We start from the raw sequence: 15414 nt of genomic DNA on the forward strand, positions 1-15414 counted from the left end.
TCTAGGATTTGATACCAAGGGACAAATGATAGTTTGTGCATAAATTTTGAATTTACAGACTATAGACTAAGCAATTCTTACTAGAATAAGTCTTTTACAAGTAAAGAGAAAGCTACAGTCCAATCAAGGGTTTCATGGAATGAAGAATCAAAGAGAGTGAATTTAGAAATTATCATTGAAATTTCATTTAAACAGCAAGAATATATGAATTTTAAAGAGAATTTGATGAAGAAACCTTACTTATGAAGATGCCTAGAATAAGTATACATATATCATCCTACAGTGCACTAAATTGGATGACCCAAAATCAGGGAGAGGATATCCATTAATGGAGCCGGCTCTCATGATATATTGAGCCGGCTCTATGTTATTTAATGGAGCCGACTCTTAGAAATTTATAGAGCCGGCTCTTAGCATTTTCTAAGGTCTGCTTTGAGATGCCGAGAGTTAGGCTTTTAGAGCTTTTGATAGCATGTGTGAGCCGCCTCAAGAAATGTGTGAGCCGCCTCTGCAAATATTTTTGGAGCCGGCTCTTAGTAAATTTGGAGTCGGCTCTTGCATACTTCAAAGGAGATGCTGAGAGTTGCACTTCTTAGAGCCTTTCATGGAGCCGGCTCTTAATGAATTAGAGCCTGCTCTTACTAAACTCTGCATGAGATCCCGAGAGCAACTAAAATGTATGCAGGTTTTGGTCCAGGTTAGGAGCCGTCTCTTATTTTTATAGAGCCTGTTCTCTCAGTTTGCAGAGTCTGCTCTTATATAAAGGGAGTTGGCTCTCTCTTTAAAAATCAAGAGATCCCGAGAGCAAGCACTTTAAGATCATCTGTGGAGCCTGCTCTGCTTTGTGTAGAGATGGCTTTCCTTTTCTTCAAAAAGATGTCTCTCCTCTAAATGGAGCTGGCTCTACTGTTGCTAGCTTTAGCACATAATCAGTAATAAAACAGTTTAGCTCAGAATTAGTTTTGTAGCCATTGTGATGCCTCTGAATCAAGGGCATAAATGGAATTCTATAAGGTCTCAGGCCTAGAATACACTCTCACATACTTGGTTCATCTTCTCACAAGAGCTCAGAGGTTAAGTAATTCATTTCACAATTTAATTTCAGCCTCAAAATCAGTTATAGAGTAGTTTCTATAGAAACTCTGCACTCAGGGACAAAACTTATAAAATCACTGCAACACTACCTTGAATTCGAAGCCTTCAGTTATATTTCATGTTAATACACTTGCTAAGGCAGAAGTTACAACAAGATAAGCATGGTATACAATTTTCACAGTTTAAATCCCAAATTTTCAGGCCTTAAACCTTAACAACTTAGGTTTACTAGGCCAAACTTCAAGTTGGTCAGTTTTGATGAAAATTTTGAACTTCACTAGCCTCTATTCAACTAAATACACTTGCTAGAATGATTGACAGATGAATCACAGCAAGATATTAACACTTCCTTACACAAATCAGAGGTTAAACCAGAAAATAAGCTTAAATGAGGGTTAGGGATATTAAAAATTTACTTCAACTCAACTTTGTTCAAATGATCACCTTCTCCAGATGTAAACATGATATAAGAGCTTGTTTAAACCTTATTCAAGCGAAGATAGTGATTCCAGCAAATTTAAGTCTTTTTAGTTACCTTTTGCACCAGATTTTCAGTTTATTAGGCCTTCATCAACACTTCAATGTATTTTACACTTGCTCACTAATTTCTGAGAATGTATCCAACTTTCACTCTTTATTAAGAATACAGGAAATCATGTGTTCAAATGGCCTCTCGAGACACTCTTATTTAGCTTTCTTTTCTAGGGTTTTTTTTTTTTTTTTTTACTTTGAGGCTCACCCTTTCAATTTGCTATAATAGCCTTTATATAGAACACACACACTTCCAACCTTTAGGAAAGCAATATAAATTCTCATTCTTCATTTTAATGAGATGGCTCTCTTCCAATGAGATTTGTTCCTCAAGTTGAACAACATCATTTTCTATATGCATGGAAGTGACACAATTAAGTATAGATAAAACATTTAAGATCACAAAAGCATATAGAAGACTTTTTAAAACATTGCTACTTTAATACATTTGATAAGGTTCACATGAAATAGCATTGATGGTCTACATTAGATAATGTATACTTTTATTTGATGGCATATCTTCCAATAAATCTTTCACAAAGATTGGGCAAAGTTAATCTAAAGATCATTTGAAAGATAGAGAATCATTTTATGTTAGCATGTTCATAACTCATATGCCAAAACAAATTACTTTTATGCAAAATATCAAAACATAGACATTTTTACATCTATTAGGAACAAGTAGCATATCAAGAGCATCATGTTTAGAATTTCATGATTAAATTCTCATATAAAAGCATATTAATGAGAAAGGAATTAGTTACCCATGGTACTAACTTCATTAGCTTGGTGGTAGTTTCTCAAAGTGATGCATCCTTTCCATTTTGTGATTAAGAAATTCTTGGCATGATATTTCTTTTGTGCTCTAGGCACCAACTTGAGAATCCACTTGTCCTTGCCCTTGAAATTGTTCCCAAGAGTGATGCTTCCTTCATAATCCTTAATTGATGCCCTCAATTAACCCTATAAGAAAGGGTTGTATATTCTACTTTTGGTACCCAAAGTTTCTAGGGTCCATATGAGTTAGGCAATGGAACATAAGTTCCTTTTGGAACCCAAATCTTCTTTGACCTCAATTTCTTTCTATATAAACAATCATGAATCATATGTCCTAATCTTTTACAATAATTGCATTTAGAGGTTTGGGTACCACTCTTGACAAAATGATCATACAAAGGCCTTTTTATTCTCAACAAGCATGCATCTTTAGTGTGAGGATCACATTGTATCTCATTTTTGAAAAAGACATCTCTTTGATTTCTAAGTACAGTACTCAAATTCTCCTTTTCTTTGGTAAGCTTTGCTAAAATGTCATTTTGATCATGAATTATTTTCTTTAAAGACTCATTTTCGGGAATAAGATCAATTGATGAAGATTCTTTAGAAAATACATATTTCATTTCATTTTTCAATGACTCATTTTCAATTTGAATCTTTTCTAATTTTTGCACAAGATATTGATTTTCCTTTTTCAAAAAGTCATTTTCCATTTGAACTTTTTCATGTCTTTGAAGGAGATCATGGTTTTCCTTTTTAAAGGAAGCACATTTCACAAGCATGTTTTCTAGCACACCTTGTAATTCTTTAAATGCATCAAGTAATTCATTGTGCTCATCCACTAACTCATTATAGGAAATATTTATATCAAAATCATCATGGTTAGAATTTACCTCATCTTTGTCGGCCATGAGACAAAGATTAACCACCTCTTTTATGCTACTTACTTCTTTGCTAGAAGCTTGGAGGTCTATACTCTTCTTTTGCATTGCTTCATTTTCTTCACTATAGGAATAAGAGTAAGTTCTACTAAGAAAGTTCAAATGATTAGTAATGTTAGTAGAACTAGAATGCATCTCACTACTTGATTCATTTTCATTTATGATGGAAGACACATCTTTTTCAATAAGCATAGGCATATATGATTCCTTACCACTAATTGATCCTCCATATGCTAATTCAAGTGAGTTCCAAATTTCTTTAGCCGTTTTACAAAAGATAATTTTGTTGAACTCATTTTTGCTTAATGCACAATAAAGATAACATGTGGCTAAAGCATTACATTGAACTAATCTATGATCTTTTTCATCCCATTCACTTTTTAATTTAGGATTTTCATTCCCTTCAATAACTTTGGTTGGGATATGATCACCAATTTCAATAACTTTCCATAAATCAATATCAATACTTTTTAGAAAGGCTTTCATTCTAATTTTCCAATAGATATAATCATTTCCATCAAAACAAGGAGGTTGATCATTGGATTGTCCTTTTAAGTGTGTGATACTACCATTGTTGGCCATGATCGTACTCTAAGACGATTAAGTCCTTTAAATAGAGTTAGGCTCTAATACCAATTGTTGCCCAAGAATTGACTCTAGAGGGGGGGTGAATAGAGTCAATGCCAAACAATGGACAATTTTCGCAATATATAGAAATACAATTTCTATTCAACAATTTAAGTAATTATGCAATAATCAAGATATGAGATCAAGATATGGAATAAGCAATTAAAGCATAATTATAAAAGAGAAAAGGGAAGAGAAATTGCAAACTACAACACGGCGATTTTTGCGAGGTTCGGAAACTCCTACTCCTCGGCTCAAGATCCCTCTTGAGACTTCCCAATCCAATATAGCTTCTCCTTGCGGGTGGAGAGCAAACCTTTACATGAAGCAAGACCTTGCTTCTTTTCCTTGCTAGGAGAACACCCTTCTCCTAGGCTTCTTTTGGGTCACACCAACCCTTACAAGTTTGTAGAAAACATTGTAATTGAAATACAAGATTGAATCTCTCTCAAGATAGATATACAAGTGCAAGCTCACAAGAAATATCTCTCAAAGATTGATGTACAAACTTTAGCTCTCAACTAGAGTATATATGAATATAAGTGAAGCTCAAACTCTATAAATGATATGAATGAGAGAAGATGATATAAGTGAAGAATGTAAGCTTTTATAATCTCTCAAGTGAATAATAAAGCACAAACTCTATAAGGATTCAAATAAGAGCAAAAGCCCTTTGAATGCTTGATTGAATCTCTCAAAATAGAATAAGCGTGAAATGAGAGAGAAGAAGAGAAGATATGAGAACAACAGCTCTCTTTGATGCAATATAATGTCTCTCAACAATGGTAGATTATTTAGCATGCTAGCCCTCTGTATTTATAGAATTTTGAGACTCAATATAGCTGTTACAGGTTGTTGGGAAACATTTAATGAAAATAATTCCGTTGCAGTTCAAAACCCAGAAAGAGCCTGCTCTTAAAACAAGTGAGCCGTCTCTTTGTTCATTTATTCCTTAGAAAGAGCCTACTCTGTAAAACAAGAGAGGCGGCTCCCTAGCTTTGAGAGCCTGCTCTATATTTCTTTAGAGCCTGCTCTTTGGTTGGAAACATTAGTCATTCATTAAAAAGCCTACTGGAATTGAAAAGAGCCTTCTCTTTTATTTCATGGAGCCTTCTCCATCTCATTGAGCCTTCTCTTTTATTTCATGGAGCCTTCTCCATCTCATTGAGCCTTCTCTTTTATTTCATGGAGCCTTCTCCATCTCATTGAGCCTTCTCTAATTTTTCATTGAGCAGGCTCTATTAGCCTTAAGAGAGCTGGCTCTTGCTTCATGAAGGCTACTGCTGAATTGGTTTGGACAGAAAAAGTTAATGACTTCAGATGGACATAACTCAGTCCATAAAACTCCAAATGAGGTGAAATTTGAGTCTAAATTTATTACCTTGAAGTAAGCTTTCTAATTCCATTAGCCTTGCTCAAAAATTCTAAACACAGAAATGGTTATGGCCATTTTAGTGCAACCTGGTCAGAATTTTCGCAGAGCAGAATCAGTCATCTTGTGATGGTTATATCTCTCTCAATTCAAATCCTTTTTAGGTGAAATTTGAGTCTAAACTCAAGGGCTCGAAGTCAGCTTTCCAATTCCACTGACCTTGTGTAAAAATTCCAACTACACAAATAGTTATAGCAGTTTTAGTGCAAGCTGGTCTGAAATTTTCTAAGCTGAAAATAGCTTCTTTTGAGATATCCATCTTTCTAGCACCTAGGACTTTGATGAATGATTCAATTAAGTTCAAGGCCTATTTCTAAGAGTCTTGGGACATATGAAGCTGATAAATTTCAAGTGCATTGTGTCCAAGAGTTATTTACCAAATTTTGGCAACAAAGGCTTTAAAGATGAAAAATTAATTCAATGCCTTTTCCTTTTCTTTTTAGAGACCAAAATAAGTATTGTGATTAATGTGCATGGTCCTAGCATTTCTTGCTTAAGTTGAGTTCTTTCAAAGCTTATGCAAGCTTGAACTAACTCATTCTTAGCAAAGACTTCATATGTTAAATGTATGTGTATTGAAGTTCAAAGTCTATTGCTAATGATGTAGGAGTATATGATGTATGATATGCATGGTCCTATAGAGATGAGCTTCAAATGAATTCAAAAATACTTTGACATTAAATCTTAAGCTCTCACCATCTTATCTACCCCTTTTCTTCATTCTTGACCATGATCGTTTAGGCTTGATGAAGACTTGTTTTCTTTCTTTGAAATGCTTGAATGATCTTTGAAGTTCGAGTTTTTCTTTGCTTGAATATGCCTTTGATCTCTTGCAACTTTTAAGGCTTCCTTGAATCCATAGCTTGAGTATTTGTAATGCTTGGAATGGATCTTCTAGCTCAACATTGAGGATTGAATATTGATCAACTATATATCACTCAATGAAAACATTAGTACTTAAACATCATTAATGGTTTGTAATCATCAAAACATAAGATTGGCCTTTAGATAAAATCCTTAGGCCAACAGTTATCATATTTGTATTCTGTGTCGATTATTGCCAATTTGTTTTTGATATCCTCGGGTATTCGGGCATGGGCCTGGCCAACTCGTATCCCGAAATTCAGGGGTATCACATTGGTGGCCGAGCGTCACTCACTTGTCTTAGTATTTGATGATATAATTGTCCTTCATTGAAACCTTAAATGACCCTTTTATGTTCTATCATTCTCATAAAATAGAAAATACCAGAAAGGTAACTTAAGCTTAACAATAAAGCCTTTGAGTAGGGCCATAGAGAGAAAGGACATATAAGAGGATCATTTCTTGCTCTCCACAGTCGTTTAATTCATATATAGGCCTAAGATTGTAGGCCCCCGTGTCCAAGCAACATCAAGAATTTTGCTTATTAAGGACCCGAACCAGCTCTCAGCCCCATCTCGTTACAGCATTAAACCGACCTACATGCCCGAACATGAAAAAGAACACGTTCTTGACCATGCGGCACCCCATTGAGTGCGTTTTCACATCAAACACCAGTTTTAAAGATGGGGGCGAGTATGTGTTGAGGGATAAATGGGTTTGCTCAAAGCATGATAAAGAACCGATGTTTATGAGTGGAAGTATTATTGGTGGATTGCCATGCATGAGCAATTATACACAAATGGAAGGAAGTGGAAGTATTATTGGTGGATTGCCATGCATGAGCAATTATGCACAAATGGAAGGAAGGAAGAAGAGTTTTGGTTTGAGGTGGAGAAATGTTCAGTTGATGTAGAGCCATGGAGAAGCGCATGAAGATGGAATTCAAGCTAAAATGAAGATTATTGGGTTTGTACCTTGAAATTCGTGCGTGTATGTTGTTCTAAGAAAAGTGGACTGGTCCAACTTTAGCAAACTGGTCCAACTTAGTTGAAGAATTGAAGTTTAAGGTTTTGGAGAAATTGGACCGGCCTAACTTTTCATGGACTGGTCTACGCGCCTGATATGTGCCGATGACAGTTTCCTATTTCGTTTTGGAAGCCTGAAGACTTGAGGAGAAAGGCTGAAGATTTGGCAAGGAAGTTGTGGTTATTAGACTTCTGTTTTAGAGTTGTGATTGATATGGAAACTCATCAGTAGTCAAGTTGTGAAATTCTTGCCCAAATTGGGTTTGAAAAATCAATAAATAGAGATGGAATTAGGTAGAGAGAATGGAAAGATGTAGGGGGTTTGAAAGGGTGGGTGTTGTGAAGAGATAAGAGAGTATATTAATTCATAGGGATATAACATAAGAAGGAAAAGGGGAAAGATGGTTGTGGTGTTCTTAGGCTAGAAAAGAACATAAAGGGATGATAAGTGAGGGTGGAGTTTTGATATTCGTAGTTGTATAGATATATATTTATGATACATAATAGTGAAATCTCTCTCTTCATGGACGTAACTCTAAAGTCGGGTGAATTATGTAAAATATTGTGTTATGCATGAATATTTATAATTACTAGTAAAAACCACATGCAATGCACGTAATCAAAAGTTTTTTTATAATTTTAATTAAAAATTATAGACAATTATCAAAATAAAATTTATTTTTAAATAATTAATTAGCAACTTGTTTGACTAATTACTATTTTAAATATTAATGAAATCAAATGTATTGTATTTTTTTTTTTTTTTTGCATATTCATAAATCATGAGCAACAAATAGTATTCTAAGAGTAAAGATTAAAATTGAAGCAGTACAAATTTTTACTTAAATAATTATTAACTATGATATAAATACTAATTTTAGATAAATATTAAAATTCATAGTTTTAAACATTTAGTCATAATTGTAAATCATAAGTGTATAAAATAATTCTAACTACTTTTTTGACTTTGGGTGTGAAGCTTTAATAGACTTTTTTATTTTTTTGCTTGGAGAAGTTAGCTTTAGCGGACTTTTTATCACAATATAAGTTTAACAATTGAGTAATATTGGTGGTGATAATTTATTTTTTTTCCTGAATTGGTGGTGGTAATTTAAACCCACTATTTGTAAACGTTGAATTGCTAATAGCTAAAAAAATGGAGTATGATACAAATATTGTGAAAAAAATCACAAATATAATTGATTTGTGACTTTGTGTACTTCGATCCCTACATATAAAATGTAATTAGGATAGTATGATTCCTTTCTTTGGTTAGGAGAGAATTCGATTTCAAATATAATTATTGATTAAAATTTTCATATAAATAATAAATACATCAAATTAAAAAAAAATAAAAGTTCAAACACAAAAAATTTGAAGAATATTGAAAAGAAATATATTGATTTTAGTGAACTATATTTTATTTAGTGAGAGATTAAACTTGTAACGGTAGAAAATAACATTACTTTTTGGATTAAATTAAGTAAAATTATATAGAAATAAATAAAAATTTGTGTCATAGTATAAAAATCTATATTTCCTTTTGAGTAATGTAAGTTTATACTAATTCCTTGGTGAATGGAAAAATCAATGAGAAAAGAAAATTTAAGAGATACCTAATATTATTTATTTTTTTATTTTTATGTAAAACGTATAAATTGATTATGCATTAAATTATGGGAATAATTTATAAGGAATTCTATTAAACTTTAATAGGAATTCAATTATTAAAATTTTTAATAGGAATTCATTATTAAAATTTTTATATATTTCCTTGTCTAATTAGATAAACTATATTATTATTTTCTTTATATATTTCCTTGCCTAATTCGGTTTCCTTTTATTAAAAAACTCATAATAAATAGGTTGTTTGAGTTTTATAGAAATTCTTATAAGCACCTTATATTAATTAAAAAATAAAAACTCATAATAAAAAGGTAATTTGTGTTAGAATTTTAAAGAGATAAAAACATTAATTATTAATAGAACTTTTTAATAGGAATTCAATTATTAAACTTTTTAATAGGATTCAATTATTAAACTTTTTATATATTTCCTTGTTTATATTTCATTGTCTAAAATTACGTTTTCTTTTATTAAAAAAACTCATAATAAAATTTTCTTTAATTGTGAAAATTAAAATTTCTTTAACATTGTGCCTCACTTTATATAATTTTTTGATATTACTATATTTCTTTCAGATGCTCATTACTTTTGTTTTTTTTTTTTTTTTTTTGAAAAGTTAAAACAAAAGTATGGATATATAAAATAAATAAAAAAATTGTATAAAGACAGGCCTTAACACCACATATATATATATATATATCACAATTAAAAGCAGTCCGTTCAATTCATAGATATAGTGCCCTTTGGTACAATTCATAGATGTGGTGCCCTTTGGTAATGGTGGTGACCGTAACATGACCAACATAGCTGCATCCATGCATTTATAGTTTTTTGAATTTTTTGGATGAAAATTTTATATGATTTAATAAGAATAATTTGATATTTTAAAATAATAATTTTGAGAATATTTTGAACATTAACAATGATTCTCGATGCATATACAATTATTTTGTTTAATTCAATCAAAGTGAAAAATAAAGTTTTAAAATTGACTAATTTGTACTTTTATGTAAAAAGTATAAATTGGCTATGTATTAAATTATGGGAATAATTTATAAAGATCCTATTAAATTTTTTTTATAGGAATTAATTATTAACTTTTTATATATTTCCTAGTCTAATTAGAGAAACTAAATTATTTAATGTCTTTATATATTTACTTTCTAATTAAGTTTCCTTTTATTAAAAAAAAAAAAAACTCATAATAAATAGGTGATTTCAGTTTTATAGAAACTCTTATAAACATCTTATATTAATTAAAAAATAAAAACTCATAATAAATAGGTAATTTGCGTTAGAGTTTTATAAAAACTCTTATAAAAACTCTTGTTTATATTAATTAATAAATATTTTTATATTTAAGAATGCACCAAAAATAAAAAATGGGAAAAAAGTCAAAAATTTTACATACTAACAAGACTCAAAACAATAAATTAAGATTGAACCAAAAATAATAATAATAAAAACTGAAAAAAAAAATTAACATATAAAAAAAAATTCAGTAATAAATTCAATTCAAAATCAAGTCCAACCCAAACTCAAAATATATTGAAATGCAACTCAAAATATTAAATTAAGAGTGAACAAAATAAAATAAAAAAAAACTGGAAAAAAAAAAAAATTCAATCCATAACAAAGAGTAAAATAAAAATAAAAACTAAATAAAAAAGAAGAATGATACTTCTAAAATATAAAAAGTAAAGAAGAAAAATAACAATAATTAGTCAAAATAATATTAAATTAAGAATGAACAAAAAAAAAAAAAAAAATGAAGAAACAAATCACAATCCAAAGTAAACTTACCAAATCAACCATTTCTAAACATCAATTAAAAAGAGAAAAATAAAATAAAATAAATCAACTACTTCTAAACATCAATTAGAAAGAGAAAAATAAAAACAAAACAAAACAAAAAAACACAAAAAAAAAAAATTGTATAAAAAAATTTTAGCAACAAATTCAATTCAAAATCAAGTCCAATCCAAACTCAAAAAACATTGAAACGCTACAAATGGAGATTATACTTATGTCACAAACATAGGATTCGTTTCAAGGACGAATTCAAAAATTGTCAATGGGGTGAACTAAAATTAAACATAAATTTAATAACACAATCAATTTCTTAAGCAAATTTTTTTATTAGGGCTTGTTTGGCTTGGACTTTTATTTTAGTATCGTGGCTTAACTGACTTGGGCTTATTTGGGTGAGCTAATATTAATAATTATTTATTTATTTTCGACTGGGCCCATGGTAATAAATTTTTATTTTTATTTTGTTTTGGGTGGGCTGGAGCCCCGCCCAACCCTCCCCTAGATAGGCCATTGATCATTTCCAAGGCATGATTAGATTACCGGGCCATTCGGTCGGCAACTGAATGGACTCCTGAGTCTTCACCGTGGACCTTGCTCCAATAGGTTCCTTTGCTTGAACGTGCTGTTCATCAGATGTTTTCTTTGTCACACGTCATTCCGAAACGACTTCATCTTCATCTCGAACTTCGCTTCTCTCCTTTGTCATCTAAGCCGACTCAAAATATTAAATTAAGAATGAACCAAAAATAAAAATTATGAGAGAAAAATAAAAATAAAACAAAAGAAGGAAAAAAAAATAGAAAAAAAAATTAACATAAAAAAAAATTTCAGCAACAAATTCAATTCAACCACTTCTAAACATTAATTAGAAAGAGAAAAATAAAAATAAAACAAATCAATTACTTCTAAACATCAATTAGAAGGAAAAAAATAAAAATAAAAAACAAAAGAAGAAAAATAAATATAGTAAAAAAAATTAACATATAAAAAAATTTTAGCAACAAATTCAATTCAAAATCAAGTCCAACCCAAATTCAAAAAACATTGAAACGCGGACTCAAAATATTAAATTAAGAGTTAAACAAAAATAAAAACTGGAGAAAAAAATTACAATCCAAAGTAAACTTACAAAGAGTAAATAAATAAATAAAAACTAAATAAAAAAGAAGAATGATACTTCTGAAAAATAAAAAAGTAAAAGAAAAAAAAATAACAATACTCAAAATAATAAAAAATTAAGAATAAACCAAAAAAATAAATAAATAAATAAAATCACAATTCAAAGTAAACTTACCAAATCAACCACTTATAAACATCAATTAGAAAGAGAAAAATAAAAATAAAATAAATCAAACACTTCTAAACATCAATTAGAAAGAAAAAATAAATAAAAATAAAAAACAAAAGGAAAAAAAAAATAATAATAATAATACTTCTAAAAAGAAAAAGTAAAAAAATAAAATAAAATAACAATCTAAGTTAAACTTACCAAATCAACAACAACTATTGTTGCCTTCTCAATACCAGTTATAAATAGAAAAAATATGCACACCACAAGCCTGATCCAATATATATATATATATATATAGGTTATATGTGATAGATTTTTATAGAAAATAAAATAGGTAATTTTTGGTATAGTTTTATAGAATTTATTTTTTTTTAAATATTTCCTTGTCTAATTAGATTTCCTTTTATTAAAAAACTCATAATATTACACCTTATTTATTTTTATTAAAAAACTCATAATAAATAGGTAATTTGAGATTTATAGAAACTCTTATTATTTTTATTTTCTTTAAATATTTTCTTGTCTAATTATATTTTATTTATTAAAACGTCATATAAAACTCATAATAAATCGGTAATTTGAGTTTTATAGAAACTCTTATTTCTTTAAATATTTCCTTGTCTAATTAATAAATAGATAAATAAGTAATTTGTGTTAGAATTTTATAGAAAGTCTTATTTTTATTTTCTATAAATATTTCCTCATAATAAATAGATAATTTGAGTTTTATAGAAACTCTTATTATTTTCGTTTTCTTTAATTTGTGTTAGAATTTTATAAAAATCTTTTTAAAAACTCTTTTTATATTAATTAATAAATATTTTTTTATATTAATAAATAAATACTAAAATATTAAAGCTCTTAACACTTTTAATAATAGGATAGATGTTGCACTGTGAATCGGAAAGAGAAATTTAGAATCTCAACAGCACCCAATCATGAAATAGTTTGGAAAGAGTTAACATCCTTAACCATCACATTAGACTTTTCCACACCTTTGATAAGTTGTGATCAATTCCAATCGGCCTTGACAAATTCATTTTGGGTCCTACTTCCAGTCTCCAGGCAATAATACTACACCATTCACTTGGTATTTTGGCTCATGCAGTAATGAACTGTTGTGTTTTTTTTTTGGTACATAATTTCTATTTGTGTCCTTAACAGGAGATAGAAAAGTATAGCCGTCCAGTGCAGAAAGTCTAGATATGAAAGTACCAACAAACTCCCAATAGAAAGTTTTTGACTTACCCCCCTCTTAGTCCTCGATCTCCTTTATAACCCTATTCCCCCTCCTTTTTTTCTATAACAAAGAGTTTCAGTACTTCAAAACCAATCTCTCTCTCTCTCTCTCTCTCACACACACACACACACACACAAACACACAGTCTCACATGATGCCTAAACCAACATTCCAACCCAATCAGGTCATCTCTCTTTACATTGCCTTCTTAGCCTCCTTTGCTTCCTTAGCAACCATCACTGCAACAGCCAGTCCTATGAATGTCACTATAACTCTTTCTCAACAATTCAAAGAAGCCCCAGAATTCTTGAATTCCCCAAACTGCCCCTCCGTCCCGGACAAAGACACCGGTGAAGACAGCTACGTGTGCTCCGACAATGCCGTCCACGTAGCAATGACCCTTGACGCCGCCTACCTCCGCGGCTCCATGGCCGCCATCCTCTCCGTCCTCCAACACTCCTCCTGTCCACAGAACATAGTCTTCCACTTCGTTGCCTCGGCTTCCGGAGGCCCGTCCCTCCCACGCGCCGCCATCTCCTCTTCCTTTCCTTACCTGAAATCCCAATTCTACCCGTTCGACGACTCTGCCGTGGCCCGCCTCATCTCCACCTCCATACGCTCCGCCCTCGACACCCCACTCAACTACGCTCGCACCTACTTGCCCAACCTCCTCCCCCTGTGCGTCACCAAAGTGGTGTACCTCGACTCAGACCTCGTCCTCGTCGACGACATCGCCAAACTGGCCGCCACCCAACTCGTCGGGGACTCAGTCCTCGCCGCCCCAGAGTACTGCAACGCCAATTTCTCCTTTTACTTCACACCCACCTTCTGGTCCAACCCTTCTCTGTCCTTGACGTTCGCCAACCGGAAGGCGTGTTACTTCAACACCGGCGTGATGGTGATCGATCTCGACCGGTGGCGGGCCCGGGATTACACGACGAGGATCGAGGAATGGATGGAGCTTCAGAAAAGAATGAGGATTTACGAGCTCGGGTCTTTGCCGCCTTTCTTGTTGGTGTTCGCCGGAAATATAGCTCCCGTGGATCACCGGTGGAACCAGCACGGTCTAGGTGGCGATAATTTCCAGGGACTTTGCCGGGATTTGCACCTGGGTCCGGTGAGTCTTTTGCATTGGAGTGGGAAAGGGAAGCCTTGGGCTCGAATTGACGCCAAACGGCCATGCCCGTTGGATGCTCTTTGGGCTCCTTATGATCTCCTAAAGACTCCATTTTCTTTTGATTCTTGAACTACAAAGGTATATCTAGATATATATATATATATATATATATATATATATAGGTATATGTAGACAGTAGATTTATGAACTGCGCGCATGAATGATGAAAATAAATATTAGGCTGTATATATGAGTGATATAGCAATCCATAATATATATATATATGTATGTATATATATATATACACACACACTGCCTAGTGAATTATACACACTTTGTATATTCTTTATCTACCTCTCTACGACTCTACTTAGTACATGCATGGAGGATTTACTGCAGTTTTTGGTTGTAATAAGAATAGATTCCGGCCAAAGCAATGGATTGTAATTATTATAATTATTATTATGTTTTTTTTTTTTTTCCGGTTTAATTTGAATTTTTTTTTTTTTTTTTTTAATGATCATATCAATCTATCATTTCTAAATAAAAATAATTTTTTTTAATAAAAAAAACACCTTGTTATATCTTCACTGAATTATTAATTAGCATGATTTCTAGGTTACAATAAAACACCATTTTTACTGAATTACCTCCAGATCCATTCTCATTTTAAGAAATTCTTTAGGAATTCTTTTTATTAATATATGTATGTATATATATATACATATAGCACTATATTAAATAGAGATAAAGTAGTAAAATAGAGGTTGAGTAGAAGTTGATTAGAAAAACTATTATAAGTTGGGATTAATAATAATAATTAAAAAAATCTTTATTGGACTTTAATACATGCGACCAATTAAATTAATCAGCATTCAAGAAATTATAAAGATCTAGCTAGAGTTTTGTTGGGCTGGCCCTTTTTGTATATATAATTCTCTTCTTTGTTAAAAATTGTTGATTTACCCAAGAAAAAAAAATAAAATAAAATAAAATAATCCAGCAAGTCTCTTCCAAATTATTTTCATCATTGCCA

At 31.3% G+C, this 15414-nt stretch overlaps 1 protein-coding gene across 1 annotated transcript; it reads left to right on the plus strand.

Moving 5' to 3' along the window:
* The first annotated feature begins 13305 nt into the window (after positions 1–13305).
* Positions 13306–15066, plus strand: LOC132278756 (probable galacturonosyltransferase-like 1). Its single transcript, XM_059780636.1, has one exon. It carries the CDS (start codon positions 13413–13415, stop codon positions 14505–14507), a length of 1095 nt encoding a protein of 364 aa, XP_059636619.1. The 5' UTR covers positions 13306–13412; the 3' UTR covers positions 14508–15066.
* The last annotated feature ends 348 nt before the right edge of the window (positions 15067–15414 follow it).

This window comes from Cornus florida, unplaced genomic scaffold (genome assembly GCF_030987335.1).
Source record: "Cornus florida cultivar Cherokee Brave unplaced genomic scaffold, ASM3098733v1 CherokeeBrave_3.0.0_Hap2_Chr10, whole genome shotgun sequence".
NCBI lineage: Eukaryota > Viridiplantae > Streptophyta > Magnoliopsida > Cornales > Cornaceae > Cornus > Cornus florida.